Raw genomic sequence first — 19,925 nt, 5'->3', positions numbered from 1 at the left:
GTTCACTACTTTCATTGAATTTGGGGGATTTAGTCAATTTTATAGCATTTGAAGAAGGAAATTGATGAAAGGTTTAAAAAAGTGACAAAAAATAACAGAAATGTCAAAAAGTGCAGGAAAAAAGAAAATTAAAAAAAAAAAAAAAAAAAAAAAAAAAAGACCTAAAAAGTCAGAAAAACTCAAAAAAAAAAAAAAAAAAAGTATATAATGTAGTATAATATATAGATAACTACATTTAAAAAAATAAAAAATAACATGGGTGTTTCGGTAAAATAAATATATAAATGATCAGCTCAATACTTTCATTGAATTTGTGTGTTTTATTCAATTTAATAGCATTTTGGGAGGAGAAATTATACATGTTCATACAAGAACATTGAAAATTAAAAAAAAAAAAAATAGATTTTGAAAAGTAGAAAAAAAAAAAAAAAAAATGCAAAAAAAAAAAAAAAACAAAAACATCGGAAAAATTAGGAAAAACTTGGAAAAAAGTGACAAAGAACAGAGAAAAAAAATACCTGAAAAGTGTCTTATGGTTTAAATTTTACATTTTGACCCAGAAAAACTAAAAGTTGGTTGTTGGTCGACAGGAAGACAACACGAGGGTTAAAGACAAAATTAAATGTGTTTGTTTTAGTCACTTTTTTCCAACATTTTTTGTACTTTTTCCTTTGTTGTTTCTTTCAACGTTTTTGGAGGGAGGCAGCGGTAGAGCAGCAACTCCCAATTGTGTTTTTTTTTTTTCCTGCATGTTTTTTAATTATGTTTATTAATTTTTTTAACAATTTTTTTGTCGCTTTTTCAGAATTTTTTTTTTTTCTTCAAATTTCTTTGTCACTTTATTGGCATTTTATGTCAGGTTTGTCAATTGTAGAGAGCAGCAACTCCCATAGTGTTCTGCGAGGTAAAATGACCGTTTTTGTGAAAGGACTCTGGTGGCTTTAAAATAAATAAACACACACATATATACTTTCATTGAATTTGGGTGTTTTACTCAATTTTTAAGCGGGAAAATGATACAAGAACACTGAAAAAAATGGATAAAAGATTTAGAAAAGTAGGGAAAAAAAATTACAAAAAAGCCTAACCCCCCCGCCCGACAAAAATTGAAAAAGTGACAAAAAAAGTTGTGAAAAAGGGACGAAAAACTTGGAAAAAAGTGAGAAAAAATGTCAACCAATTTAAGTTTGAAATGTTTAGCCAGAAAAAGTAAAAGTTGCAGGTCAACGGGAAGACAAAACAAGGGTTAAAGGATCTTTAATGAGTTATTCCACTATCTATAAATAATGTTCACTTAATAAATCCTCCTCCTGTGTTTATTTGGATTGGCTACACTTTATTACATTCACTACCGTTCATTTTCTTTACGAATTAAGGTCCCATGGCGGCCCACAGGAAGGGGAGGGACTTCGCCTCTCTATTGTAACAAACAGAATATGTTGTTTACATGACTCTCATTGATTTTGGATTACTGTAAATGTACTGATTGTGGAAGGAACTCTTCATGTATCTACGCTAAGGACAGGAGGTGTACTGTTCAGACCCGACAACATGGACCAAAATGAATGAAGCAAAATGAACCATGACCCCTGAACGCAGCATAAACTGCCTCACCGTGTCGCTGCGTTTCTTCTCACTTTGGCTCTGTCTGCGGTCCTGGACTTTATCTTCCCATGTGTTTGTGTCTAAGTGACTGTCTTTGAAATTGGTCCAGTATTAAAAGGTATAGTGGAGGATTTTCTTTATCCGGGTGGAACATCAAGACTATTGGTCCTCCTGGTTGTCAATCATTCTGGTGATATGTTTACGTCCCGAGCTTTCAGGTGTATATGTGTGGTGAGCTTGAGCTACGGTTTCAGCCATTCATTGAAGCATTGAAGCTTTTGGGAGAATATTTCACACGCTGGCGTTGGGCTTCCCACCGATGCCTCAGTCGTCAAGTTTCTACTCCACAGGTAAAGTTTGGCTATTTGGAGAAATCCACTTAAAATCACTGCTAGTAAAAGTTGATGTAAGCTATGATTAGCGATGCTAGCCCTGGCACAAGTCACGCACACACGGTAAACATCTCAATTTGTGAAAAAGTGCAAATCTTCTTTTGGAGAGTAGGCTTGTATGAGCCATGCCGACAGCAACTTGTAAACAGTGCTCTCTCGTGCACACGTTTAATAGGCGTTCCCTCTCGGGAGCAGGCAGAGTGTTGCACATGTGCATTTTTTCAAAAAGTACAGAGGGCGGTTCTTTTCTAAAATTCGGGAAAATCCTCCACAATACCTTTAAGAGAGAGAAACAAGCTGCAATGTAACGTTAACGGACAAATGTTCAGCATCAGTCAGCTGACAGACTCACTATTATTCTAAGTGTCTGACAACATTATGGGATGGATCCCTACAGAGATAGACCTTTTAGTTAAAGAGTAAGATCCTTTTAGTTTAACATGAAACAGCCCCGAAATCACCATCACCAAACTACACCAGACTCCATGTAAATAATCAGGATTTTTTCAGCGTAAAACACACTTCATTCAAAGTGGACATGAACTAAATAAAACTACCAAAAGCCGTCTTGGTTCATCTTTCCACTGTTCCAACAATCACCACTCTGGTTTGGTTGAAATAAACCCTTAATTCACCCATTTACATGTGGAAATATGCTGGCTCTAAACACGCTAAAAGTCCTGATTATTTACATGGAGTCTGGTGGAGATATGCTGGCTCTATACATGCTAAAAGTCCTGATTATTTACATGGAGTCTGGTGGAGATATGCTGGCTCTTTACACGCTAAAAGTCCTGATTATTTACATGGAGTCTGGTGTAGTTTGGTGATGGTGATTTCGGGGCTGTTTCATGTTAAACTAAAAGGATCTTACTCTTTAACTAAAAGGTCTATCTCTGTAGGGATCCTTTCCATAATATCGTCAGACACTTAGAATAATAATCTGAGTCTGTCAGCAGCAACAACAGAACTTTTAGTGGACTCTAACTGATGCTGAACATTAGTCCTGTAGGGTTACATTACAGCCCGGTTCACAGCTGCTGTGTTACAGTGTTCTCACCCAATACTGGACCAGATTTAACGATTTAAGTTCACATCAGTCACTTAGACACAAAAGCCAGTCCTTCCAGAAAAATGCGTTTGAGTTTTTTTGTGATTGTTGCGTGGTAAAAATCCTTGATTATGCGGCACGTTTTCTTAAAAAAATGCGATGGAATATGCGGGATATTTATGCAATTTTATGCTATGAAATTGCGGGAACTTGCAAAAATTGCAGTTTGATGAAAAAGAGAAAAAAGTGATTCCCCCAACACCCAGATTTTCGATGATAATTAACGGTAATTATGTCACTTCATAACGTTCTGTGAAGTAAACGCAACATTTTTCAACTTTCTGCTAAGATATATTATGGGACTTTTATTGCAATGAAAATGCGGGGATTATGAAATCATTGCAAGCCCCGCATATTTTGCGCGGAAATCGGCAATCTATGCGGTGAAACTGCGGCGAATTTGCAAAAATATGCAGACTTTGGCTGATTATGCGTTGAATTATGCGATCGCATGATCGCGTTGTTCTGGAGGGACTGGAAAGCATGGGAAAATAAGTTCAAAAAATACCAAAATGAGCCTTTAAATTATACATATAAATCCCGATTGCTACTCTTGTTAGCTTGATGGTATGAAAAGGAACTAGAGTCATTTTAAGACAGTTTCTTTTCACTTTCCTTTACATTGTATGTAAATAAACTACAGCAACACCTTGAGACAATGTGGGCAGACCTGACCCCTGAGCCCTGAGCCTGGACCCCGATGAGCCAAAGCACAAGAGGACTGGATATCGAACATGCGGCGAGGGTGAACATCGCTGGTGGTACTTACTTGTCCGTCAGGGCCGGGCGGGCGTTTGGCCTGCGCCAACGTGTGCAGGATTTCATTAAGGAGGGGGGAGTCCTACGAGTGACGACGTTTGTTTTACGATCAGAGAAAGAGGAAAGAAAGACAAGTTCAATACAAGCAAACAAGACAGGGCACACCTGGCTCAGTGTGTGTGTGTGTGTGTGTGTGTGTGTGTGGTTTGTTTTGAGCGTGGTTCAGTGCCAGACGGGTGGAGTTAGAGCAGAAAACACAGCGGCTGTGGAAGAATAACAAGTTAAACCCCCATTTGATAGTTACTTGTTACTACTTACTGTTGATCCAGTTCTCTAGTTTCAAACGTAAAGGACCTTTACACGTCTGTCTGTGTAGATGTTTGTGTGTGTGTGTGTGTGTGTGTGTGTGTGTGTGTGTGTGTGTGTGTGTGTGTCTCTCTGTATGTATGTATGTATGTATGTATGTATGTATGTATATGTATGTATGTATGTACAGTACAGGCCAAAAGTTTGGACACACCTTCTCATTCAATGCGTTTCCTTTTTATTTTCATGACTATTTACATTGTAGATTCTCACTGAAGGCATCAAAACTATGAATGAACACATATGGAATTATGTACTTAACAAAAAAGTGTGAAATAACTGAAAACATGTCTTATATTTTAGATTCTTCAAAGTAGCCCCCCTTTGCTTTTTTTGATAACTCTGCAAACCCTTGGTGTTCTCTCAATGAGCTTCATGAGGTAGTCACCTGAAATGGTTTTACCTTCACAGGTGTGCTTTGTCAGGGTTCATTAGTGGAATTATTCCCTTATTAATAAAAAAGCAAAGGGTGGCTACTTTGAAGAATCTAAAATATAAGACATGTTTTCAGTTATTTCACACTTTTTTGTTAAGTACATAATTCCATATGTGTTCATTCATAGTTTTGATGCCTTCAGTGAGAATCTACAATGTAAATAGTCATGAAAATAAAGAAACATTGAATGAGAAGGTGTGTCCAAACTTTTGGCCTGTACTGTGTGTATGTATGTGTGTGTGTGTATATTAGAGATGGCCCGATACCACTTTTTTGCTTCCCGATACCGATTCAGATACCTGAACTTGCGTATCGGCCGATACCGAGTACCGATCCGATACCAGAGTGTCATATATTTCATTATGTTTTAACAGCTGTATACTACTATCTCTGTATGGATGTGATATGATGTATAACAGCTGTATACTACTATCTCTGTATGATGATATGATGTATAACAGCTGTATACTACTATCTCTGTATGATGATATGATGTATAACAGCTGTATACTACTATCTCTGTATAGATGTGATATGATTTCTATCTTTGTTGTCTGTCTGGTTAAACTCTTTGTGAAACATGAACAAACACAAACAATGAATGCCCCAGAACTTTCTTTTACTCTCCAGTTTGACAGTCAGTTATAACGGAAAAAGAACAGAAATAAACTACTTTAACGTAGATTTTCTTCAGGGCTTTATTACGTGGTATCGGATCGGTGCATAAACTCCAGTACTTCCCAATACCGATACCAGCGTTTTAGGCAGTATCGGAGCCGATACCGATACCAGTATCAGAACATCTCTAGTGTGTATATGTCTCTGTATATGTGTCTCTGTATGTATGTGTGTTTGTGTGTCTCTCTGTATGTATGTGTGTGTGTGTATATGTCTCTCTGTATGTATGTGTGTGTTTGTGTGTCTCTCTGTATGTATGTGTGTGTGTGTGTGTGTGTATATATGTCTCTCTGTATGTATGTGTGTGTTTGTGTGTCTCTGTATGTATGTGTGTGTTTGTGTGTCTCTGTATGTATGTGTGTGTTTGTGTGTCTCTCTGTATGTATGTGTGTGTGTGTGTGTGTGTATATATCTCTCTGTATGTATGTGTGTGTGTGTGTGTATATATATATGTCTCTCTGTATGTATGTGTGTGTTTGTGTGTCTCTCTGTATGTATGTGTGTGTATATGTCTCTCTGTATGTATGTGTGTTTGTGTGTCTCTCTGTATGTGTGTGTGTATATGTCTCTCTGTATGTATGTGTGTTTGTGTGTCTCTCTGTATGTATGTGTGTGTATATGTCTCTCTGTATGTATGTGTGTTTGTGTGTCTCTCTGTATGTATGTGTGTGTGTATATGTCTCTCTGTATGTGTATGTGTCTCTCTGTATGTGTGTGTGTTTCTCTCGCTCTCTGTGTGTGTGTGTGTGTGTGTGTGTGTGTGATATTCTGTGTCTGTCTAAAATGTTCTCTTCTTTGCCTGTTCGATGATAATAACCAAGTTCATTTTGTCGTTCCAGACACCAGCTGTTAGGACGTTTCCTCCAAAAACTACAGCTTAAAAGAAGAAGAAATTAAGAATAAATCTATTTCATGCCAGGACCAGAAAATGACATTTTGTGGATTATTTTCCAATTTCTGCCTAATCCCATCACCGGTTATAAAAACACGGGATTACATGAAAAGATACAACAGCAACAAATATAGCAACTACATATTTCACATCTACACAAAACTATTTTGTGTGTGTGTGTGTGTGTGTGTGTGTGTGTGTGTGTGTGTGTGTGTGTGTCTCTGTATGCGTGTGTGTGTCTCTCTCTGTATGTGTGTCTCTCTGTGTATGTGTGTGTGTGTCTGTACGTGTGTGTGTCTCTCTTTGTGTGTGTGTATCTCTCTGTATGTGTGTGTCTAAGTGTATGTGGGTATGTCTGTGTCTCTCTCTTTGTATGTATGTGTGTGTGTCTGTGCGCGTGTGTGTCTGTGTCTCTCTCTTTATGTGTGTGTGTGTGTGTCTCTCTGTATGTGTGTGTGCATGTCTCTGTATGTACGTGTGTGTGTTTGTGTGAATGTGTGTGTCTCTGTATGTGTGAGTGTGTGTGGGTGGGTGTGTGTATGTATGTATGTTTGTATCTATTTATGTATGTGTGTGTCTCTGTGTGTGTGTGTGTGTGTGTGTGTGTGTGTGTGTGTGTGTGCGGGTGTGTGTGTCTATGTGTCTCTCTTTATTGTGTGTGTGTGTGTGTGTGTGTGTGTGTGTGTGTGTGTGTGTGTGTGTGTGTGTGTGTGTGTGTGTGTGTGTGTGTGTGTGTGTGTCTCTCTGTGTATGTGTCTCTCTTTGTGTGTGTGTATCTCTCTGTATGTGTGTGTCTAAGTGTATGTGTGTATGTCTGTGTCTCTCTCTTTGTATGTATGTGTGTGTGTCTGCACGCGTGTGTGTCTGTGTCTCTCTCTTTATGTATGTGTGTGTGTGTGTGTGCATGTGTGTGTCTCTCTGTATGGTTGTGTGCATCTCTCTGTATGTATGTGTGTGTTTGTGTGAGTGTGTGTCTCTGTATATGCGTGTGTGTGGGTGGGTGCGTGTATGTATGTATGTTTGTATCTATTTATGTATGTGTGTCTCTGTGTGTGTGTATGGATGTGTGTGTGTGTGTGTGTGTGTGTGTCTGCGCGCGGGTGTGTGTCTATGTGTCTCTCTCTTTATGTGTGTGTGTGTATCTCTGTGTGTGTGTCTCTGTGTGTGTCTCTGTGTGTGTGTGTGTGTGTGTGTGTGTGTGTCTCTCTCTCTCTGTATTTGTGTGTGTGGATTTGTATTGTCACACTTATTTTGTTGTCGATTATCTTGTTGTGTATTCTTATTTCTTTGTGTTTTAAATGTGTATTCTGTTTTGAATGTGAAGCCCTGGTAGCTCCTAATATTTACCAGACACAGTGTCACTTCTCCTGTACCTTTAAGAGAGTTGACTAAATCTAAAAACTAACTCTTTCTCCGTGTAATAAGCAAGACTTTTGGATGGAGAGAACCAGATAAAAATGTTGGCACATATTGTGTTCAATCCCTCCTGAAGCATTTTATATCAAACAGACAACAAAAATCACCTTTCACTCTTCTTCCCGTGATGTTTTTAAAAAGGTGTGATCTATTTTTAATATTCTCCATTTTAACTTCTTTTGTTCCCAAGAAAAACAACATGATTTAGTACAGGGCAGTTCAGACATGAAGGCGTGTTTAGGGACAGATAGGTGTCAACCGATATGGTTATACAATTATTCCTTCCCCCTTTCTTTCATCCTTATTTCCTTCCCTCCTCTTCTTTTCCTTGTCTTCCCTACATTCTTTCCTACGTACTTCCTTTCCTTTGTCCTTCCTTACTATCCTTTCAAGCCTCAACCCTTATTAACCTTTTAATGAAAATCAAACCTGTCCTTACCTTTTCTTTTATCGGCATGGCACGGGTCACTGTCGTTCAAACAGAAAAATAGCCTGCAAGACATTGTCCCTTATCCCTAACCCAAGGCATTGTCCCCTAACTCTAGCCCAAGGCATTGTCCCCCAACTCTAACCCAAGGAATTGTCCCCAACTCTAACTCAAGTCATTGTCCCCCAACTCTAACCCAAGGCATTGTCCCCCAACTCTAACCCAAGGAATTGTCCCCAACTCTAACTCAAGTCATTGTCCCCCAACTCTAACCCAAGGCATTGTCCCCCAACTCTAACCCAAGGCGTTGTCCCCCAACTCTAACCCAAGACGTTGTTCCCCAACTCTAACCCAAGACATTGTCCCCCAACTCTAACCCAAGACATTGTCCCCTAACTCTAACCCAAGACATTGTCCCCTAACTCTAACCCAAGACATTGTCCCCTAACTCTAACCCAAGACATTGTCCCCTAACCATAGCCCAAGGCATTGTCCCCTAACTCTAACCCAAGACATTGTCCCCTAGCTCAAGGCATTGTCCCCTAACCCAAGGCATTGTCCCCTCACCCTAGCGCAAGGCATTGTCCCCTCACCCTAGCGCAAGGCATTGTCCCCTCACCCTAGCGCAAGGCATTGTCCCCTAGCGCAAGGCATTTCCCCTCACCCTAGCGCAAGGCATTGTCCCCTAACCCTAGCCCAAGGCATTGTCCCCTGACCCAAGGCATTTTCCCCTCACCTTAGCGCAAGGCATTGTCCCCTCACCCTAGCGCAAGGCATTGTCCCCTAGCGCAAGGCATTTCCCCTCACCCTAGCGCAAGGCATTGTCCCCTAACCCAAGGCATTGTCCCCTCACCCTAGCGCAAGGCATTGTCCCCTAGCGCAAGGCATTTCCCCTCACCCTAGCGCAAGGCATTGTCCCCTAACCCTAGCCCAAGGCATTGTCCCCTGACCCAAGGCATTTTCCCCTCACCTTAGCGCAAGGCATTGTCCCCTAACCCAAGGCATTGTCCCTTAACCCAAGGCATTGTCCCCTCACCCTAGCGCAAGGCATTGTCCCCTAACCCAAGGCATTGTCCCCTAAACCAAGGCATTGTCCCCTAACCGAAGGCATTGTCCCCTTACCCAAGGCATTGTCCCCTTACCCAAGGCATTGTCCCCTTACCCAAGGCATTGTACCCTTACCCAAGGCATTGTCCCCTTACCCAAGGCATTGTCCCCTTACCCAAGGCATTGTCCCCTTACCCTAGCCATTGTCCCCTAAACCAAGGCATTGTCCCCTAACCCAAGGCATTGTCCCCTAACCCTAGCCCAAGGCATTGTCCCCTAACCAAAGGCATAGTCCCCTAACCGAAGGCATTGTCCCCTAACCCTAGCCCAAGGCATTGTCCCCTAACCCAAGGCATTGTCCCCTAACCCAAGGCATTGTCAAGGTGTGCAGCAAAATTGCCAGAACACCTGAACAACCTTCATGAACTGTAAAAGGACAGATCTTTAAAAAGGAAGCCATCTTCCATTGTCCATCTTGGCCGATCAGTGCCATCCCCTGGGGTGCGAATTTACGTCGTTACCATCAGGGAGCAAATCTTCCAATAGGTTCAAAAGGTAATTTAGGACACTTTCACACCTATAGTTCGGTGGACTCTGTGCAATTCAAGGGTGAAGATGCAGCATTGCGGCACCTTTCATTAAGTTAGGTTTGAGTTCACACTGCACTTTGTCAAACTCACCAAAACACTGTAAACATGTCACGCTTGTTAAATTGGACAGAATATAACAAATAATAACAAATAATATCTGGTTCTGCTTTAGTGTTTTTAATATTTTAGAAGGCAAACAATGTGAGCAGCTGACCGACAACAAGTGAAGGAGAGATGATGTCACACAGACCGATGAGGTCACACAGACTGATGATGTCACACAGATGACCAGCGATCGGTGCGTAGAACAGCTAATGAATCTGAAAGTTATCGTCCCTTAAATCATATATAAGTCTGTAAATTGTGTGGAAGGTTGAAGCTGCAGGCTAGTAAATGCTCTGTTTTTGGTTCACTTTGTGCATTTGGGTCAGATCTTGTTCTCACCTGAAGTGAACTCAACTCTAGTTCACTTGAAAGAGAACTGAGACCCTCGTTTTTTAAGTGGACCAGGTTTCTTCCATTTTATCCTCACCAGAGTTCGGATGACCTTTCACACCGCACCACAAACCAACCGGACTATCAGACCAAAAACTCCAGGGTTAGTTTATAACGGACCAAACAAGGTAGGTGTGAAAGCAACCTTATTCCTGCTGCCATCTAGCCTGGCTCCGCCCTTCCCCTTCAGTACTCTGCCTGGGTTTGAGGTATATTCTTGAGTTTTCTCCGGCCAAATATTTGGCTGTCCAATCAGCGAACAGAGGGAGTGGCTGAGAACGATGCCGTTGAGGTCGTGCGCGAGAAAGATGGGAGTTAAGCCATTCGGTCCATTGTGGCAGTGCTGCCGAATATCCAGAAGTTAAACCCGAACAAAACCAATCTTGAGCTGAGTTGTGTTGGGGGCCATCATGTCGTGGACCTCCTACCCACGGGGGTTCGGGAACAGTTTGATTTTCCAGCTCGCAAAGTTAGTGGCAGGACCAGGCTAATGGACCAGAGTCTGGTAGGACCAGGATAATGTACCAGATTCTAGTAGGACCAGGCTAATGGACCAGAGTCTGGTAGGACCAGGATAATGTACCAGAGTCTGGTAGGACCAGGCTAGTGTACCAGAGTCTGGTAGGACCAGGCTACTGTACCAGAGTCTGGTAGGACCAGGCTAATGGACCAGAGTCTGGTAGGACCAGGCTAGTGTACCAGAGTCTGGTAGGACCAGGCTAATGGACCAGAGTCTGGTAGGACCAGGCTACTGTACCAGAGTCTGGTAGGACCAGGCTAATGGACCAGAGTCTGGTAGGACCAGGATAATGTACCAGATTCTGGTAGGACCAGGCTAATATACCAGAGTCTGGTAGGACCAGGCTAATGGACCAGAGTCTGGTAGGACCAGGCTAATATACCAGAGTCTGGTAGGACCAGGCTAATATACAAGAGTCTGGTAGGACCAGGCTAATATACAAGAGTCTGGTAGGACCAGGCTAATGGACCAGAGTCTGGTAGGACTAGGCTAATGGACCAGAGTAAGGTAGGACCAGGCTAACGGACCACAGTCTGGTAGGACCAGGCTAACGGACCACAGTCTGGTAGGACCAGGCTAACGGACCACAGTCTGGTAGGACCAGGGTAGCTGCCATCAGCATTGTAAACAACTTTCTTAAAATGTAACTCTAAATGCTGTAAACTGCATTTCCCTTGGGGGATACCTTGAACAGGAAGGCGAGTTGTGTGTTAGGGGACTCTTACCTCGATGCTGGTGCTAAGGCTGGGCAAAGTGTCCGAGGTCACCGTTGTGCTTTGAAGGCTGGAGAAGTCCCACAGGTGGACGGGCGCCATGGGGTCCGCCACCTTGGAAGACTCCACCCATCTCTGACTGTCCAATAAGGTCACTTCGTAAAATTCCTGGATATCTGAGACGACAGAGGAGACAGAAACACCTTTTAATCAAACCGAAAGAAACAAAGAGGTCTCACTCTGGGAGGAAATTCAAGGGATTTTCTAAGACAGACATTCAAGGTGGCGTGAAGTTGTTTTTAGAGGTGTTGAAATGAATCAAATAATCGATGCGTGGAATCCTGGACATGGACAATGCTGCATTGATAATCGGCCGGCTCATAATTGATTATTTCTGATTACAATTTAATGTAATGTAGGCCTGATAACATTTCTGTTGACATATTCTGGTATGTTTTTGCACATGTGAAGTGCCATGTGCTCAGTGCTGTATAGTTTTATGTATCCAGTTTATTTAGTATTAGAGCACGGCAGAATGTTTGGTTTTTGAAGCTTGAAAAGCTATGAATTAAATCTCCTACATGGCTTTAATAGAAACATGGATTTGACGCATCGTGATGCATCGAGATATCGAATTGCAGACGTGATAATCGTAATCGAATCGGTAGATCAGTGAAGATTCACACCTCTAATTTGTTTTTGTTCAATAAAATGTAATTTTTTTAAAATACAAACATCTAAACAGAATATGATGTGTGCAATAGAGCTGCAAAGATGAATCAATTAATTGTCTATTTAGATAATCCATTAACCGATTTGCGTCACTTTTTATTTAATCCGGTAAACTTGTGTGATGTCAGCGTGTTATATGAGAATATTTTCTAGTTTCTTCTCTCCTCTGGGACAGGAAACTTCTTTCCTTCCTTCCTTCCTTCCTTATTCTTCCTTTACTTTCTTTCCAGTATCCCTTCCTTCCCTTTTCATTTCATCCTTCTTTCCCTTCCTCTTCTTTTATTCCCTCTATAGTTCCTTTCCTCTTCCCTCCTTACATAATTAAAAACTTACATAATACTACAGCTGCAAATATGAATGGATTAGTGGTCAACTATTAAATTAATCTCCAACTATTTAGATCATCCATTAATCAGTTGGAGTCATTTTTTATGTAACAACAGGTAAACTTGTGTGTAAACTGTGTCTCTGTGTGTGTGTCTCTGTGTGTCTCGGTCTGTGTGTGTGTGTCTCTGTGTGTCTCGGTCTGTGTGTGTGTGTCTCTGTGTGTCTCGGTCTGTGTGTGTGTGTCTCTGTGTGTCTCGGTCTGTGTGTGTCTCTGTGTGTGTGTGTGTGTCTCTGTGTGTCTCGGTCTGTGTGTGTCTCTGTGTGTGTGTGTGTGTGTGTGTGTGTGTGTGTGTGTGTGTGTCTGTCTGTGTGTGTGTGTGTGTGTGTGTGTGTGTGTCTCTGTGTCTCTGTGTGTGTGTGTGTGTGTGTGTGTGTGTGTGTGTGTGTGTCTCTGTGTGTCTCTGTGTGTGTCTCTGTGTGTCTGTGTGTGTCTCTGTGTGTGTGTGTGTGTGTGTGTCTCTGTGTGTGTGTGTGTGTGTGTGTCTGTGTGTCTCTCTGTGTGTGTGTGGGTGTGTCTCTCTGTGTGTGTGTGTGGGTGTGTGTCTGTGTGTCTCTCTGTGTGTGTGTGTGGGTGTGTGTCTGTGTGTCTCTCTGTGTTTGTGTCTCTCTGTGTCTGTCTGTCTGTCTGTCTGTCTGTCTGTCTGTCTGTCTGTCTGTCTGTCTGTGTGTGTGTGTGTGCGTCTGTAACTCTTATTTTGGTCTTGTGTTCTGAAGGGGAATTTAAAAAGTTCAACAGTATACTGTAAGTAAGAACAGAAATTTCACAGCTGAAGGAGTTTTCACTGTTTTTTAACTTCAATAAATACAACATCGTTCCAAAAGTCATGAAAACTGAATATCTTTTGAGTTGTGGACAAAACAAGACATTTAAAAAAAAAAAAAAAAGACATAATCTTGGGCTTTTTGGGAAACACTAATCCACATTTTTAGAGACCAAACAACTCCTCCATTCATCCAGAAGATAATAGATAGTTGCAGCACTAGTCAGCATGTAAAAGCTAGTCGCTGTTTCAGCCCATAAGTCATCACATCTAACAGAGCGTGTCTGTCCTGCAAGGAGGAGGAGGAGGAGGGGAGGGCTCAGTAAAGGTCAGTCTCAGCTGTTCTAACATTCATCAAGTTACGTCGTCGCGTGGCGTCGAAAGCAGACACACAACAACAACAACAACAACAACAACAACAACATCAACATCAGTTAACAGGACTCCAAACATCTCAAGGAACAACTCCACCAACTCCACACGGGAAAAGAAACCACCTCGCAGCTAAACGTGAAGTTACACTCAGGGTGTCAAGTGGCTGGAAGCATTTGAACATTCACTAGCCATCTGGCTACTGGACAAAAAGTTAATTTTGGAGTCTGATTACACTTCATAAAACAGCGACATTAAACCACGTGGGCCTTCCCGCTGCAGCTCAGTTTCAGACTTTTCCTAGAAATGAGTTTCAGTTTCATGAGACACACATTGAGAAAAAAAGAGTAATTATGTGTACACATACACCTACGTACACTACCGGTCAAAAGTTTGGGGTCACTTAGAAATAGGGCTGCCACCTCTTAGTCGATTAGTCGACTAATCGGTGGTTTTGGTCTTAGTCGACTAAGATTTCTTTAGTCGATTAGTCATTTTTTTTATGCTTATTCATGCTTAATTACTCATTTCCAAGAAACTTCTGAGCACATTTATGGTAAACACAAGATTTAAAGTGGTGCTTTTGCAAGATTAATTGTGGAGAAACTCAGTTTTACAGATGGTTAATTAACTACATTTATATTGTGCTTTTCTAATCTTAACCACCTCTCAAAGAGCACAGCTCTGTCAATTAAATCAACTAATCGATTAGTCGACTAAATCCTATAAGTGTTAGTCGACTAAGAATTTCTTTAGTCGAGGACAGCCCTAATTAGAAATGTCCATTCCACTCCATTATAGACAGAATACCAGGGCAGCAGTTTTCAGATTACATTATGTGCTTGCATAATTGCAAAAGTGTTCTCCAATGTTTTCTCAGTTAGCCTCTTAATATGATATCAGATTAGTAAACAGAATGTGCCTTTGCAACATTGGATGAATGGTTGCTGACAACAGACAATGTAGATATTGCATTAAAGATCAGACACTTCTTTCTACAACAGTCGAGAACCCTTTTGCAATTATGTAAGCACATAATGTAATCTGAAAACTGCTTCCCTGGTTAAAAAAGCTGTGCAACTGATCTCAGCTGGTATTCTATCTATAATGGAGTGGTAATTTCTAAGTGACCCCAAAACTTTTGACCGGTAGTGTACATGTCCTCTGCTCATTCTCTATATCTATCTATCTATCTATCTATCTATCTATCTATCTATCTATCTATCTATGGAGGTTTTGCACATCCCTCATTATTTTTGCACATCCTGCACTAATCTATACAGCGTCTTTTTTTATTTCATAGAAATAAATTTCCGTTACATTGGACAGAAAAAATAAAAATTAGTTACACTTAGGAGCCGAATAGTCGCACAGCCCTAACAATCACAAAAATGATTATTTTGCACATTAAGTTTTGCAAGTAAACTCTTATTTAGTCTTGTGAAGGGGAATTGAAAAAGTGTGTGTGTGTGTGTGTGTGTGTGTGTGTGTGTGTGTGTGGTTCTCTGTGTCTGTGTGTGTGTGTCCGTCTGTGTGTGTGTGTGTGTGTGTCATTGTGTCTGTCTGCGCGTGTGTGTCTGCCTCTGTGTGTGTGTGTGTTTTTCTGTGTGGTTGTCGGTTTCTGTCCGTCTGTGTGTGTGTGTGTGTGTGTGTGTGTGTGTGTGTGTTTCTGTGTGTCCCCGTCTGTGTGTCCCCTGTGTGTGTGTGTGTGTGTGTGTGTGTGTGTGTGTCATTGTGTCTGTCTGCGCGTGTGTGTCTGCCTCTGTGTGTGTGTGTGTGTGTGTGTGTGTGTGTGTGTGTGTGTGTGTGTGTGTGACTGTGTGTGTGTGTGTGTGTGTGTGTGTGTGTGTGTGTGTGTGTGTGGTTCTCTGTGTCCGTGTCTGTGTGTGTGTGTGTCCCCGTCTGTGTGTGTGTGTGTGTGTGTCATTGTGTCTGTCTGCGCGTGTGTGTCTGCCTCTGTGTGTGTGTGTGTGTGTGTGTGTGTGTGTTTTTCTGTGTGGTTGTCTGTTTCTGTCCGTGTGTGTGTGTGTGTGTGATTGTGTGTCTGTCTGTCTGTCTGTCTGTCTGTCTGTCTGTCTGTCTGTCTGTGTGTCTGTGTGTGTGTGTGTGTGTGTGTGTGTGTGTGTGTGTGTGTGTGTGTGTGTGTGTGTGTGTGTGTGTGTGTGTGTCTCTTATTTTGGTGTTGTGTTCTGAAGGGGAATTTAAGAAGTGTAAGTAAGAAGGGAGATTTCACAGTTAAAGGTGTTTTCACTGTTGACTTGTTTAACCGTTCCACTGTTTTTTAACTTCAATAAATGAAACATCTTTCCAAAAGTTAACGAGTAGTCGTGGTAAACCTGGTAAACCTGATTTTAAATAACCTACCTACCTACCCACCCATCCATCTACAGTGAGTCAAAGTGAAGCCAACTTTATAAAAAGCTACCAGGCCAGTGGCCACAACCAACATGCCATTTTATTTTTGGACGATTTTTGAGGAGGGCTCACAGAGAGAGCAGAGATCTAAAATAACCGAGGCTTTCTTTGGCTCGCCGTGCGGCAGCTGACCGCCAGCCAGCCGGCACAGATGGTTACCCATAAACCATCAGGATCAGCACTTCAACAGCTCCTCTCTTCCGCAGCTACAGAGAGAGAATCATATTTAAAAACAGAGGCAGCAGCGGGATGATAGGCTAAAAACGTAGGTGTGTCGCTGAGCTTTTTGGACAGATGAGATCAGCTGATGAGATAATAACAGCTCCACATGGGACAGCAAGGAATAATGAATGAGCATGTGTGAGAGGATTGAATGTAGCCTGGAAAAACCCTGACGAACTTCCGGAAAATGTGAGATTTGCTCTGCAAGTCAGTCTGGCCAAGAGCCCATTAAAGCCAATTTCCAATTTTTTCCAAATCAAGGCACCAATCAAAACCGTTGAGGAGGGCTCTACACCAATCACAACTGTTGAGGAGGGCTCTACACCAATCACAACCGTTGAGGAGGGCTCTACACCAATCACAACCGTAGAGGAGGGCTCTACACCAATCACAACCGTAGAGGAGGGCTCTACACCAATCACAACCGTAGAGGAGGGCTCTACACCAATCACAACCGTAGAGGAGGGCTCTACACCAATCACAACCATTGAGGAGGCTCTACACCAATCACAACCGTAGAGGAGGGCTCTACACCAATCACAACCGTAGAGGAGGGCTCTACACCAATCACAACCGTAGAGGCGGGCTCTACACCAATCACAACCATTGAGGAGGCTCTACACCAATCACAACCATTGAGGAGGGCTCTACACCAATCACAACCATTGAGGAGGGCTTTACACCAATCACAACCGTTGAGGAGGGCTCTACACCAATCGCAACCACTGAGGAGGGCTTTACACCAATCACAACCATTGAGGCGGGCTTTACACGATGACGATAGCTCAGCGATGTTGAATTTTTTGGTACTCTATTGACCGGTGCAATATTAGAAAATCTATTATTTAAAAAAAAAAATTCAATTAATATATCTGCATTTATATCAAAACCTCGAGACTTTCGAACATCAACATGTCATTTATTAATATTTATTTGTGTCTAAATGACATATAAACATCTTTTCCTATTCTATTTTGCCTGAAAACCCTTCCAACACGCTTGGGTGCCACGCAGCCAGTGTGTAACCGGTTTAATAGTAGGCAACGTTTCAGTACTTTTATTTATAGTATCAAATCATAACGAGAACGAGTTATCCCATCTTCATCGCTGTGGCTAAAATCCAAAATAAATACAGTTATTATAAAGAGAGAAACAACACTGAGACTGAAATTGTTATTTTTAGGTCTCCTATTTGGAGCTATTTTCAGTCTTCAAAGGGTATTACATAACATTTGATGATATCAGTCAAAAATCATTTGTTGGAGCATTTAGTTTTCAGTGATTTGGCTGACAACTTCTCGGCAAAGTGGCTGTTATTTTTACAGCATTTAGGGCAAAATAACCTGATGCATGAAGCGTACATGATATAAATATGATATAGTTTGACCTGCCTGCTGTCTGAAAGTATTTATAATCTTGACGTAGTCGGAGCAGAGTCGGTCTGAAGCTGCACAGACCAGATTACAGAGTGGGGTTTCTGCAGCAGCTCCACGTGGCACTGAGACACATGTTGGGCTTTTACTGTGAAAGGGCCGAGTCGGAGGAAGTGGTCCTGAACAGCACAGAAGAAGCCCCAGACTGTATTCAACAACTTTAACTAAGAGGAACTTTAATTGAAATTTATATTTACTAATGATGAAAGGAGACAAATGTACGTCTTGAGTCTGAGTAACAGCTTTGACTGAGCTCAGAAAGTTTGGTGTATCTAGGGATGCAATAGTCGATTGATCGGTGGTTTTGGTCTTAGTCAACTTAGATCTCTTTAGTCCATTAATCATGTTTGATGCTGTTTTCATGCTGAATGACTTATTTCCAAGAACCGTAAGAGCACATCTCTGGTAAACAAGAATTAAAGTGGTGCTTTAGCACGACTCTTTGCGGAGAAACTCAGATTTACAGATCTGTCGATTAAATCAACTAATTGATTAGTCGATACAATTGAATGTTGGTCGACTAAGAAGTTCTTCAATCAAGCACAGCCCTACCAATTTTACAGAGCCACAATGGAAAGCGTTAGGGATCGACCGATATGGATTTTTTAGTGACGATACCATTTCCCTCCCCCCCCCATCAGCCTTAACCGATACGGGCTGCCAATTTTCTTGAGCTGATATTTGGAGCCGATACTGCTTTTGCTCCCTCAATTTAAATCATAGAAATGTAAAACCTTGCCACGCTGGATTTTGTTTTCAGAATCTGCTCTGCCATTTCTTTAACAATAATAATCAAAAACACAGATCAGTGTCACTTCTGCAATCGTCTTACACTCATATCACCCAAATTATGTGTGCAGTGTGCATCATATGGTATGACGGGGGATAAACTATCGGCAAATGCAGATATCGGCCCGAAATATAGAGAGGAAGCAGTTTGAGAAGGTGGTGCACATCACATCCAAAATTATAGGACATGCCATCCCATCTGTAGCCTACATCTACGCCACGCGGACCAGCCATAAAGAACAGAAAGTGCTAGACGACCCCTCCCACCCTGCCAGGTCCCTCTTCCAACTACTGCCCTCTGGAAAGAGAGTTCAAAGTCTCAGGAGCAAAACATCCCGCTTTTGTAACAGTACTTACCCTGCCACTGTTAGGCTCCTTAAAAAAGGTCCCATGGCATGAAAATTTCACTTTGAGGTTTTTTATCATTAATATGCGTTCCCCCAGCCTGCCTATGGTCCCCCAGTGGCTAGAAATGGTGATAGGTGTAAACCGAGCCCTGGGTATCCTGCTCTGCCTTTGAGAAAATGAAAGCTCAGATGGGCCGATCAGGAATCTTCTCCTTATGAGGTCATAAGGAGCAAGGTTACCTCCCCTTTCCCTGTTTTGCCCACCCAGAGAATTTGGCCCACCCATGAGAGAGAGAGAGACATCATGGCTTTCAAACGAGCAAAGTGGTAGTTGGTCAAGGCCACACCCCCACCCTCCACCTTGCCCCCCCTCTCTCCTCCTTAATAGCTACAGACACAGAAATGGCACATCCTAAGGAAAGCTCATTGTGGGACTGGCTCTAGTGGCTGTAATTCTGCACCAAGGCTGAATTTCAGGAAAGAGACTTCAGATACATTATTAGTGGACCACTAAGGTCTATATAAAAGATACTTCAGATACAGTATTAGGGGACCACTAAGGTCTATATAAAAGAGACTTCAGATACAGTTTTAGGGGACCACTAAGGTCTTTATAAAAGAGACTTCAGATACAGTATTAGGGGACCACTAAGGTCTTTATAAAAGAGACTTCAGATACAGTATTAGGGGACCACTAAGGCCTATATAAAAGAGACTTCAGATACAGTATTAGGGGACCACTAAGGCCTATATAAAAAGAGACTTCAGATACAGTATTAGGGGACCACTAAGGCCTATATAAAAAGAGACTTCAGCTACAGTATTAGGGGACCACTAAGGCCTATATAAAAGCATCCAAAGAGCACCATGTCATGGGACCTTTAATGCTCAGTAACAGTACTTACCCCCTGCCACTGTTAGGCTTCTTAATGCTCAGGCAAATAACAGAGTAAACCTGTACTAAATGCACCTTATTCAAATTCACTTTATAGACTGCACAAGACACTTTATGTGAAGTTG

At 41.9% G+C, this 19,925-nt stretch overlaps 1 protein-coding gene across 13 annotated transcripts in view; it reads right to left on the bottom strand.

Annotated features, from left to right (window-relative positions):
- Positions 1–19,925, bottom strand: part of dlg1b (discs large MAGUK scaffold protein 1b) — a 200,969-nt gene that overhangs the window by 157,904 nt on the left and 23,140 nt on the right. For all 13 annotated transcript variants that reach the window (XM_028592311.1, XM_028592313.1, XM_028592312.1 and 10 more), the window contains exon 3: positions 11,460–11,623. In XM_028592311.1, coding sequence (XP_028448112.1) covers positions 11,460–11,623 — 164 coding nt within the window. The remainder of the gene's footprint in view (positions 1–11,459; positions 11,624–19,925) is intronic.

Source organism: Perca flavescens, chromosome 12 (assembly GCF_004354835.1).
Source record: "Perca flavescens isolate YP-PL-M2 chromosome 12, PFLA_1.0, whole genome shotgun sequence".
Taxonomy (NCBI): domain Eukaryota; kingdom Metazoa; phylum Chordata; class Actinopteri; order Perciformes; family Percidae; genus Perca; species Perca flavescens.
The sequence above is the reverse complement of the archived record's forward strand: the minus strand, read 5'-3'. Positions and strand labels throughout refer to the sequence as shown.